Consider the following 12,780-nt stretch of genomic DNA (forward strand, 5'->3'; position numbering starts at 1 on the left):
TACATCTCCCACTCAATTGCATTTTTTCCCTGCAAAAAATCGTCCAAATGCCTCTCTCTTCTCTTTCACTAATACTCTTACTTCTTCATCCCACCACTCACTACCCTTTCTAATCAACCCACCTCCCACTCTTCTCATGCCACAAGCATCTTTTGCGCAATCCATCACTGATTCCCTAAATACATCCCATTCCTCCCCCACTCCCCTTACTTCCATTGTTCTCACCTTTTTCCATTCTGTACTCAGTCTCTCCTGGTACTTCCTCACACAGGTCTCCTTCCCAAGCTCACTTACTCTCGCCACCCTCTTCACCCCAACATTCACTCTTCTTTTCTGAAAACCCATACAAATCTTCACCTTAGCCTCCACAAGATAATGATCAGACATCCCTCCAGTTGCACCTCTCAGCACATTAACATCCAAAAGTCTCTCTTTTGCACGCCTGTCAATTAACACGTAATCCAATAACGCTCTCTGGCCATCTCTCCTACTTACATAAGTATACTTATGTATATCTCGCTTTTTAAACCAGGTATTCCCAATCATCAGTCCTTTTTCAGCACATAAATCTACAAGCTCTTCACCATTTCCATTTACAACACTGAACACCCCATGTATACCAATTATTCCCTCAACTGCCACATTACTCACCTTTGCATTCAAATCACCCATCACTATAACCCGGTCTCGTGCATCAAAACCACTAATACACTCATTCAGCTGCTCCCAAAACACTTGCCTCTCATGATCTTTCTTCTCATGCCCAGGTGCATATGCACCAATAATCACCCACCTCTCTCCATCAACTTTCAGTTTTACCCATATCAATCGAGAATTTACTTTCTTACATTCTATCACATACTCCCACAACTCCTGTTTCAGGAGTATTGCTACTCCTTCCCTTGCTCTTGTCCTCTCACTAACCCCTGACTTTACTCCCCAGATGGAGTGAGTATTTTGAAGGTTTGTTGAATGTGTTTGATGATAGAGTGGCAGATATAGGGTGTTTTGGTCGAGGTGGTGTGCAAAGTGAGAGGGTTAGGGAAAATGATTTGGTAAACAGAGAAGAGGTAGTGAAAGCTTTGCGGAAGATGAAAGCCGGCAAGGCAGCAGGTTTGGATGGTATTGCAGTGGAATTTATTAAAAAAGGGGGTGACTGTATTGTTGACTGGTTGGTAAGGTTATTTAATGTATGTATGACTCATGGTGAGGTGCCTGAGGATTGGCGGAATGCGTGCATAGTGCCATTGTACAAAGGCAAAGGGGATAAGAGTGAGTGCTCAAATTACAGAGGTATAAGTTTGTTGAGTATTCCTGGTAAATTATATGGGAGGGTATTGATTGAGAGGGTGAAGGCATGTACAGAGCATCAGATTGGGGAAGAGCAGTGTGGTTTCAGAAGTGGTAGAGGATGTGTGGATCAGGTGTTTTCTTTGAAGAATGTATGTGAGAAATACTTAGAAAAGCAAATGGATTTGTATGTAGCATTTATGGATCTGGAGAAGGCATATGATAGAGTTGATAGAGATGCTCTGTGGAAGGTATTAAGAATATATGGTGTGAGAGGAAAGTTGTTAGAAGCAGTGAAAACTTTTTATCGAGGATGTAAGGCATGTGTACGTGTAGGAAGAGAGGAAAGTGATTGGTTCTCAGTGAATGTAGGTTTGCGGCAGGGGTGTGTGATGTCTCCATGGTTGTTTAATTTGTTTATGGATGGGGTTGTTAGGGAGGTAAATGCAAGAGTTTTGGAAAGAGGGGCAAGTATGAAGTCTGTTGGGGATGAGAGAGCTTGGGAAGTGAGTCAGTTGTTGTTCGCTGATGATACAGCGCTGGTGGCTGATTCATGCGAGAAACTGCAGAAGCTGGTGACTGAGTTTGGTAAAGTGTGTGGAAGAAGAAAGTTAAGAGTAAATGTGAATAAGAGCAAGGTTATTAGGTACAGTAGGGGTGAGGGTCAAGTCAATTGGGAGGTGAGTTTGAATGGAGAAAAACTGGAGGAAGTGAAGTGTTTTAGATATCTGGGAGTGGATCTGTCAGCGGATGGAACCATGGAAGCGGAAGTGGATCATAGGGTGGGGGAGGGGGCGAAAATTTTGGGAGCCTTGAAAAATGTGTGGAAGTCGAGAACATTATCTCGGAAAGCAAAAATGGGTATGTTTGAAGGAATAGTGGTTCCAACAATGTTGTATGGTTGCGAGGCATGGGCTATGGATAGAGATGTGCGCAGGAGGATGGATGTGCTGGAAATGAGATGTTTGAGGACAATGTGTGGTGTGAGGTGGTTTGATCGAGTAAGTAACGTAAGGGTAAGAGAGATGTGTGGAAATAAAAAGAGCGTGGTTGAGAGAGCAGAAGAGGGTGTTTTGAAATGGTTTGGGCACATGGAGAGAATGAGTGAGGAAAGATTGACCAAGAGGATATATGTGTCGGAGGTGGAGGGAACGAGGAGAAGAGGGAGACCAAATTGGAGGTGGAAAGATGGAGTGAAAAAGATTTTGTGTGATCGGGGCCTGAACATGCAGGAGGGTGAAAGGAGGGCAAGGAATAGAGTGAATTGGAGTCATGTGGTATACAGGGGTTGACGTGCTGTCAGTGGATTGAATCAAGGCATGTGAAGCGTCTGGGGTAAACCATGGAAAGCTGTGTAGGTATGTATATTTGCGTGTGTGGACGTGTGTATGTACATGTGTATGGGGGGGGGGGTTGGGCCATTTCTTTCGTCTGTTTCCTTGCGCTACCTCGCAAACGCGGGAGACAGCGACAAAGTATAAAAAAAAAAAAAAAAAAAAAAAATATATATATATATATATATATATATATATATATATATATATATACACACACACAAAAATATGAGTGTGACTGTAAATGTAAGAAATATTACAAACTCACATGGTTAAACAAACCTTAATAAATGTTTCATTCCATGTTTAGCTGCATAGTGCAAGGGAGTGTTGTGGCCATGAGACTCACCATAGCTAGCACTGGGATCAAGATTTGCCCGCAGTTCTGGAGAACTCTGAAAAACCTGAGAGATAAATGGATATCAATATTACAGAAAATTTAATATATATGTGAATATAATGCACAGCCTACAAAAAAAGAAAAAACTACCAAGTCTAACCATGACAACTCTGTGTTTTAATAACATCCTGCTGAGAGAGTTTTTGAAAAAACAGATACCTTTCTTAATCTCTAAATTACAAAACAACATCCTTTTATGCTTTATTAGTAGTACATGTGATGAACCCTTGAACATCCAGTTTTTTCCCTTCCCTAAACACTCACTGTTTTGATATCCTAACATATGTCATTCTTATTTATTTTATCTATTTTGCTTTGTCGCTGTCTCCCATGTTTGCGAGGTAGCGCAAGGAAACAGACGAAAGAAAATGGCCCAACCCACCCCCATACACATGTATATACATACACGTCCACACACGCAAATATACATACCTATACATCTCAATGTACACATATATATACACACACAGACACATACCTATATACCCATGCACACAATTCACACTGTCTGCCTTTATTCATTCCCATCGCCACCTCGCCACACATGGAATACCATCCCCCTCCCCCCCTCATGTGTGCGAGGTAGCGCTAGGAAAAGACAACAAAGGCCCCATTCGTTCACACTCAGTCTCTAGCTGTCATGCAATAATGCCCGAAACCACAGCTTCCTTTCCACATCCAGGCCCCACACAAATTTCCATGGTTTACCCCAGACGCTTCACATGCCCTGATTCAATCCACTGACAGCACGTCAACCCCGGTATACCACATCGATCCAATTCACTCTATTCCTTGCCAGCCTTTCACCCTTCTGCATGTTCAGGCCCCGATCACTCAAAATCTTTTTCACTCCATCTTTCCACCTCCAATTTGGTCTCCCACTTCTCCTCGTTCCCTCCACCTCCAACACATATATCCTCTTGGTCAATCTTTCCTCACTCATTCTCTCCATGTGCCCAAACCATTTCAAAACACCCTCTTCTGCTCTCTTAACCATGCTCTTTTCATTTCCACACATCTCTCTTACCCTTACATTACTTACTCGATCAAACCACCTCACACCACACATTGTCCTCAAACATCTCATTTCCAGCACATCCACCCTCCTGCGCACAACTCTATCCATAGCCTACGCCTCGAAACCATACAACATTGTTGGAACCACTATTCCTTCAAACATACCCATTTTTGCTTTCCGAGATAATGTTCTCGACTTCCACACATTCTTCAAGGCTCCCAGGATTTTCGCCCCCTCCCCCACCCTATGATTCACTTCCGCTTCCATGGTTCCATCATTCTTATCCTTATAAAATGAGAGATAAACAGCATAAAAGTAAACATAGCCTCATAATACCCATGGAAAACCTACTCCTCCATTGCTATTAGAAATATGAGAGGGCAAAGTTGTTTTCATGTATTTCAATATCTATTTTTTCTACACGTTGATGGTATGATTACTATTTTGCTTTTATTCCTTTATAAAGAAAATATGCTATCATTATACTTTACTAGAAATTTTACCAGAATCATATATATCAATGCTGTACACATATTTGAAGATTCTGGCAAATCTGGCAATACTGATACAAACTGTGCATTTCCCTCACCTGTAGTTCTGCAAGGTAACTAATAGCAGTGTCATGTGTAGCCATTTGGCACTCATACATACCCCCATCCCTAGCACTACTTAAACTGAATACTTGAAATTATGGAAGGAATTCTAAGTGCAATGATCTTTGTAATGGTAGGCCTTTGTTGTCTTTTCCTAGCGCTACCTCACGCACATGCAGAGGGAGGGGGTTTTCACTTCATGTGTGGCAGGGTGGCGACGGAAATGAATAAGGGCAGACAGTATGAATTATGTACATGTGTATATATGTATAGGTATGTGTGTGCATATATATGTATACATGGAGACGTATAAGTATGTATATGTGCGTGTGTGGACGTGTATGTATATACATGTGTAATTGTTTTTTAAAATTACCAGCTGATACCATCAAACACGGTGTTATCATTGTTAGGTTAGTCCAAGCAAAACTGCCTCAAATTTTAGCAGAAAACCTTCTCCTGCCCCATTTTGGTCGATATGATGCTGAAAGACTTGGCATCCATAAAATCACTCTCCATATGATCTAAAGATAGATCATCATCGTCAATTAATTCAGGATCATCTTCTGCCTGGTCATCTAAATCTAGCTGAAAGCCACTCGATTTCCTTCATAGAAAACTCACAAAAATGTGACCTAATTGGTCTGGCTAGAGGATGTCTGACAGCAGGGAGAAATTATCATGAACTGCCACCCCAACCATCACCCATACTCGGTGCAAGGCCTTGAAATTATGGCACAAAACTTGATGCTAAATATCCATCTAAAGTCGCTGCTCAGCTAGTGTAAATATCTGTGTATGGAGGCATTAAAGGACTAAATATCCATCTTTTTTTTTTTTTTTTTTTTTTTTACTTTGTCGCTGTCTCCCGCGTTTGCGAGGTAGCGCAAGGAAACAGACGAAAGAAATGGCCCAGCCCCCCCCCATACACATGTATATACATACGTCCACACACGCAAATATACATACCTACACAGCTTTCCATGGTTTACCCCAGACGCTTCACATGCCTTGATTCAATCCACTGACAGCACGTCAACCCCGGTATACCACATCGCTCCAATCCACTCTATTCCTTGCCCTCCTTTCACCCTCCTGCATGTTCAGGCCCCGATCACACAAAATCTTTTTCACTCCATCTTTCCACCTCCAATTTGGTCTCCCTCTTCTCCTTGCTCCCTCCACCTCCGACACATATAACCTCTTGGTCAATCTTTCCTCACTCATCCTCTCCATGTGCCCAAACCACTTCAAAACACCCTCTTCTGCTCTCTCAACCACGCTCTTTTTATTTCCACACATCTCTCTTACCCTTACGTTACTCACTCGATCAAACCACCTCACACCACACATTGTCCTCAAACATCTCATTTCCAGCACATCCATCCTCCTGCGCACAACTCTATCCATAGCCCACGCCTCGCAACCATACAACATTGTTGGAACCACTATTCCTTCAAACATACCCATTTTTGCTTTCCGAGATAATGTTCTCGACTTCCACACATTCTTCAAGGCCCCCAGAATTTTCGCCCCCTCCCCCACCCAATGATCCACTTCCGCTTCCATGGTTCCATCCGCTGCCAGATCCACTCCCAGATATCTAAAACACTTCACTTCCTCCAGTTTTTCTCCATTCAAACTCACCTCCCAATTGACTTGACCCTCAACCCTACTGTACCTAATAACCTTGCTCTATTTCACATTTACTCTTAACTTTCTTCTTCCACACACTTTACCAAACTCAGTCACCAGCTTCTGCAGTTTCTCACATGAATCAGCCACCAGCGCTGTATCATCAGCGAACAACAACTGACTCACTTCCCAAGCTCTCTCATCCCCAACAGACTAACTATAATATAAGTGTTTTCCATTACCAGGAAAGTAAGGGATTAAATATCTGCTCTCCTCAGTATCCCTATAAGTGCCACATGTGTACATAGCCATCTACCTCCAGGTTGTGTACGCTCAATAACCTTGCGAAAAATACGTAGAGAGTTCAATGATCTTAGCATAAAGGAGGAACACTTGTGATATGTATCATTTGGTGAAGAAAATATATAGGAAGAACACTTGTGATATGTATCACCTGGTAAAGAAAGTGGAAAAAATCTTGAGAAATGTGAAAAAATAATCCTTCTAACTCTTTCATTTTGTGAAGCCACATTTATGGTTGTCTCCTTAACAAGTGTGGTCTATAAGTACTGGAAAAGTATATAAGAAAGCAAATGGATGACTTTCTACAGAAGGAATTACTTAAGTGAAAGGCAACAGTTTTTGGGAAAGGAGGATGTGTGTAATGAACCTCTTAGATTTCTATGAAAGAGTGAGCTATGTCTCAAACAAAAGGGAAGGCTAAATTGATTGTTTGTGTCTTGACTGCAGGAAAACATTTGAGACCATACTGAAAGGAAGGCTGATCAAGAAGCTGGAGTACTAAACAGGAATATGGGGGGAAACTCATCTGATGGATAGAAGATTATCTTAGTGGGAGGGAACAAAGGGTAAATATCAGAGGAACCTTTCCAAGTGGATGGAGGTTGCTACTGGACTTCCCAAGGGTTCTGTTTTAGGACTGTTAGTCTTCTTGATCTATGTGAATGCCCTGCTGAAGGTATGGATTCCAACTTGAGTATGTTTGCAGATGATGCAAAGGTTACAGGGGAGATGAAAAGTTAGGATTGCATATACTTACAGGGGAACTAGACAGATTCCCGAATTGGTCTGATACATGGTTAATGAAATTCAACTGGAGCAAATGTAAATGATGATGGAAAAGTGAAAGATTTCAATATGATTATCATCTGTCAGGATTTAGGTTTCACAGTTCTGTCTGTGTGAATGACTTAGGTTTCAATAGCATCCCTTTCCCGTCACCAGAGACCCATATGAGGAGAATATTCAAAGAGAAAAGCACTGTCTCCTAACAAATATCAGACATCTTTTAAACATACAGATAAAGAAATATTAAGCTAGCTGTTCATATGCTACATTAGGCCAAAACTAGTATATGTTTCTAAACTTTGATCATTACACCTAATGAAGTACTAAAAGTAAATAGAGATGGTTCAGAGGAAGGCAATAAATATGGTACCAGAATAAAGAAGGAAGAGTAATGGGGAAAGACAAGAGGCTTTAAATTTGCCGACCTTGGAAGAGTGAAGAGTGAGGGGTGACCCGAACACAAACTTCATTTTTTCAGAAAAAAAAATTATGATACAGACAGATCTTCAAAGATGTAGAGATACACAATCAGGGAACATAACATGAAACTGAGTGATAAATTTGCTGAAAAATGCGTAAAGAAGTACTTTTATAGTATAAGAGTGGTGGAGGAATGGAACAGAATGTCTGAGAACATGGTCAATGCAGACAGCATATGTACCCTAAGAGAGTTACAAAGAGGTAATTTCACAGGGTTCAGTTCAAGAGCCATGAGTATTCTTGATCAATGCAAATGATTTGCCTGAAGCCATGGACTCCAACTTGAATATGTTTGCAAGAGGTGCACAGGTTACCAGGGTAGTGAAAAGCAAGTAAGATTGCATAAATCTATTAGGGCACCTAAACAAGACTCCAAAGTTGGTCTAATGTACAATGATGAAATTCAACCCAAGCATGAGGACTTTAAAACCGACATGATCCATAACCTGTTGCCAAAGACCCACAATATGAGAATGGTTTGGGAGACAAAGTGTCGGCTGGCAAATATCAAAATAGCTTTCACATATATGGGTAAGGAGTTATCTAATAACGTTCATATCCTACATAATGCCAAAACTAGGATATGTTTCTAAGTTGAGTCACTGCAACTAAAGAGGGACTATGAGCTAAGAGAAAAGATCTAGATATGTGCAAAAAAATGGTACTAGAATAAAAAGCTGAGATACTGGGACAAGATAGCAGCCTTAAATTTACCCATCTTGGAAGAAAGCCAAGAGAGGGGTAACCCAATCACAACCGTTAAGTTTTCAAAACAGAAAGACAGTAAACAATTCTTCAAGAGATGCTGGGATAAAGCAACAAGAGAACATAGCATGAATTAAGAAATTTGTTAAAAAGATGTAAAGAACTTTTATAGTGGATAAATGGAACAAAATGACTGAGGACTGAGTTAATTTAGAAAGCATCATATATCTAAATAGTCGTATGCATGCAGAGCATGGTAAAGATATGGGGCCTCATAAGTATAAAGCTGCCTCCCTGTACTATACAAATAGGTAATTATTAATAGATAATTACACAAACTGTAAGTACCTTGGGTGATTCATACCTTCCAGGGGGAAGAGTTACATCATGTTAAAAATTCCTAAGGAAATCCATGATTACTGTGACTATTTCTTTTCTAGTGTGCTTATATGAACATTATCTAAATAATTCAATAAACAAATGAATTATTGCATTGCAAGAGGTTTGATGAAGGCAAGTTGCAGTCATACACAAGTTTCTAACAATAATCAAGGAGTACGAGAATGTCAGCAATGTGAAATATATCAGCGGGCTATTCTTTGCGATCATGAGTTTGCTGCTTAATGTATCTCCACCCAATACCATTCAACCTAAAATCCAAAAATAAGTATTAAAGTCTTTAGGCAAATGGCTGGGGCTGATCTGCTGATAAGTAGGCATCATGTGCACTGCACAGTCTATAAGATTCAAGATATATGAATGCCTATTTTTCTGAAAAGAAGTGCAGTAGTCAAGCAAAATAATTTTACATGGAGAATGATATTGGGAATACAAGTTAAGAGAAAGATCAAAGTTCATATTCATTAAGGAATGCCAGTTTTACTACCATAGCATAGATATACTGAAAATCATTCTGATCTATATATGTAGTATAACAAATACTGTTTGCTGCATATTTGGGGGGGACTTAGCCTATACTAAGATAAAAATTCTGAGATAAAAAAAATGGCAAAGGTAATACAGGCAAATAAAAGAGCTGAGAAAGATGTAAAAAGCATATCTAAGTGAAGTGAGCAAAAAAAGGTTTCCAAAAGTAAATATGGATGAATCCAAGATGTTCAGTAATACCTTAACCCTTTATCAAATATTGTATGCTACCTGATTCTCCTTCATGAGCATATCTGTTAATAAAATGTACTGCCAATTAAAATGTAGTGGAGCATTACCTGCATAGCAGCAAATTCGTCGCCATGTTGAAGATATTTTTTGAACTTTGATGAGGCACTTCCCATTCTCTTCTCTACTCAGGGCAGTCCTGCTGCTTGCCACTAACCTCTGCAAGCACCCCACCACAGAGTCACAATCTTCTTAGGAACATCCCTCTCTTGCCCGCTGAAAATAAATGGCTGGTGAAATCAAAACATATCTGGGTAATATGACGTCATAACAGCACATTTTGTATGAGAAATTAAGACTCAATTCAGCAAGTTTAAAACTGTTTACACATAATCAACAATGACTCACACATCCTGTCTTTAGCTGTAATGTACAATGTGCGAAACTAGGGATAACCATCCAAATCCAAGCCCTATAGATTACTTGATCACTTCACACACCCTGGTCCAACCCAGTGACAGCACATCTCCCCCCATATATCATAATGTCCCAATTCACTCTATCCAATACATACATCTCATCCTCTTGAGTGTTCAGGCCCCACTACAGCCATGCTGCCTTTAATCAATTTTTCTATCTCTTACTCAAAATTTCTGAGTGGTGAAGAAAATAAAACTACAAAGATCCATAACTTAAACTGTGCGAGTCATGATTCGAATTCTAACAGCACCCTCAACAAAATGTCATAATTCATAATTACAGAACTCAAGAGATGGCTGACTTGGCATAAGTAAACTAACAACATGGAGGACCCAACAACCAGGATAACGATGCAGATGAATTAGAGTAGTATCATGAAATCTATGGGGAAAACTTCCAACAAATATATCAAATAGAAGAAACATTACAATGCAGAAAATGATAATGTACTGAGTAGACCAAAATTCATAACTCACAATAAAAATGCACAAAATGCAGGAATGGGTGATGTCAAGGGGAAGATGAGAAAGTGTGACTCATGTTTGTCTGGAGAGTGTGGTTTTAGATAAATGTATGTCTAGTGAGGTGGGGTTTAATAATGAGTTAGGACCAGTTCTTTTGTGTTTATCAGGTCATTTTAATGAGTAGGTGCTTCGTCAGCAATATGTGTGATGAGGGTTGGGGGATCTGTGAGTTCAAGTTGCTGAACTGTGATGTACAGGTAAGCTTTTTATTTCTACTTCGGGGTGATGGTCAGTTATGGAATGGTTTGGGTGGGAGGGGTCTACAGCTACTGCAAAGAACTGAGTTCAAGCATGTTGAGGTGGGACTGTACAGGGAGGATCATGTTTCACTGTGTAAGTATGAGTATTTGTAGTTACTAAACAGCCACTCTTGGTTCTGAGTGCTCAATTTTGTGAAGATTTCAGCTTTATGTTTGCTTATGAGAAGGAGCAAAACAGGCAGGTGAGGCATAGTTAAGAGAAAAGAGGATGAAATGTCTAGAGAATACTAAGGATTTCTTCACCTTGTCCAAATCTAGTGCCAGTTAGTGTTCTAAGGATATTTAGTTTCTGTGTTGCTTTATTGTTGCTGTTATTGCTGAGGGGTGTGAATGTAATGTCTGTGCCATTTATGATCCTTAGAATGGTTGGTGCTTTGTTTAGTGGAAGTGATTGTCCAATCAACATGACTGGAGGGTCTAAGTTGATTCATGACTGTCTGGGGTTATTCTAAAGACTAATTAAAGACTTCTGTGGCGACGCAGACATTCTGTTCTGAATGAGCCAATGTCCTAAATTTCATAACATAATACTGCATGTTTGTTGATGTTAGTGTTGTGTTAAGGTGTTGTGATGTGACTCTGATTTTGAAGGCATATGGAAGGAATCATCATGCTGTGTCAAGGAGGAAGAGACTGAAGGGAGTTGGTGAAAGAGTTTGGGGGTTTAGACGTGAAGCCATTGCTCATGGTTCTGGCACTGGTACTTGTCATTATGCAACAGTTTCACAGTATCGGTGGTGGTTTAAGATGGTCCATTTAATTTTGTTCTTATCAATGTTGTGATGGATGATGTGTTAATTGTGTTTAGAACAGTGGTGGTAGGTGGCAGGTAACTGTGTTTGCTGTGACAAGGAGGAGGTAATGTTATAGTGATGGGGAGGGTTCCAGTGGTGCTGTTAGCGATGTTGGTTTGCCAACGGGTAGGTAGGGGCAGCAATAGGGACGGTGGTAAAGATATGGCAAATAAAAAAAATCTTGACGACGGTGAGAATTATGGTGGTGGGGAAAGTAATGGCAGTGTCTATGGTGGGAACAATGAAAGGTAGCAAGTGACGGTTATAGGTGGAAAAGAGGTAGATGGTGGTGGTTGGAATCCAGGGTAGATGGTGATAAGAGACTGTCATAGAAGGTAGAGGAACTGATGTACTTTAGCGGTGATAACAGACTTCAGTGGAAGTGGCGGTGGTGAAACGTGGTAGTTAAGTGGTAGGTGGTAGTAGTGATACCTGTAAAAAGTTGGTGAAAGGTGGCTACAGGTGGTTGTGGCTGAAAGTGGCATTATTGTTAATGATAATATGCCAGGTCGTGGTGAGGAGATGGCGGTGTTGGGATAGATGGTGGTGGATGGAGTAAATGGTGATGACAACAGTTGCTGATGTTAGTAAAGGTGGCGATTATTGTCTTCGTGTAAGTGGCAGTGATGAAAGAAAGTAGGAGATATTGTGTAAGTGGCAGTGATGAAAGAAAGTCAGAGATATTGTGTAAGTGGCAGTGATGAAAGAAAGTCAGAGATATCGTGTAAGTGACGGTGATGAAAGAAAGATAGAGATATCGTGTAAGTGGCGGTGGTGAAAGGCAGAGATATCGTGTAAGTAGCGGTGGTAAAGAAAGGCAGATATATCGTGTAAGTGGCGGTGATGAAAGAAAGGCAGAGATTAAGTAGTGATTCCGAAAGGTAGCCACCGTGATAGCTTGTGGCACTGCTCTTAAGGACAAGGATATTAGTGGTTGGGGGGGGGGTCTGTGGCAGTGCTGGTACTAGTGAATAAATATATATATATCTGGGGAACCTACTGATAGATGATAAATTTATGAAACCTATGACTATTGTGCATATAAGAAAATACAATGACACC

General features: G+C 40.5%; 1 protein-coding gene across 6 annotated transcripts in view; it reads right to left on the bottom strand.

The window, feature by feature from the left end:
• Window positions 1–12,780, bottom strand: part of LOC139753664 (ankyrin repeat and IBR domain-containing protein 1-like) — a 147,385-nt gene that overhangs the window by 117,937 nt on the left and 16,668 nt on the right. For all 6 annotated transcript variants that reach the window (XM_071670308.1, XM_071670307.1, XM_071670309.1 and 3 more), the window contains exons 2-3: window positions 9,771–9,936; window positions 2,907–3,028 (exon numbers count right to left, since the gene is read on the bottom strand). In XM_071670308.1, the coding sequence (XP_071526409.1) occupies window positions 2,907–3,028; window positions 9,771–9,836 (188 nt within the window). In that variant the 5' untranslated portion in view covers window positions 9,837–9,936. The remainder of the gene's footprint in view (window positions 1–2,906; window positions 3,029–9,770; window positions 9,937–12,780) is intronic.

Source organism: Panulirus ornatus, chromosome 15, assembly GCF_036320965.1.
Source record: "Panulirus ornatus isolate Po-2019 chromosome 15, ASM3632096v1, whole genome shotgun sequence".
Taxonomy (NCBI): Eukaryota; Metazoa; Arthropoda; class Malacostraca; order Decapoda; family Palinuridae; genus Panulirus; species Panulirus ornatus.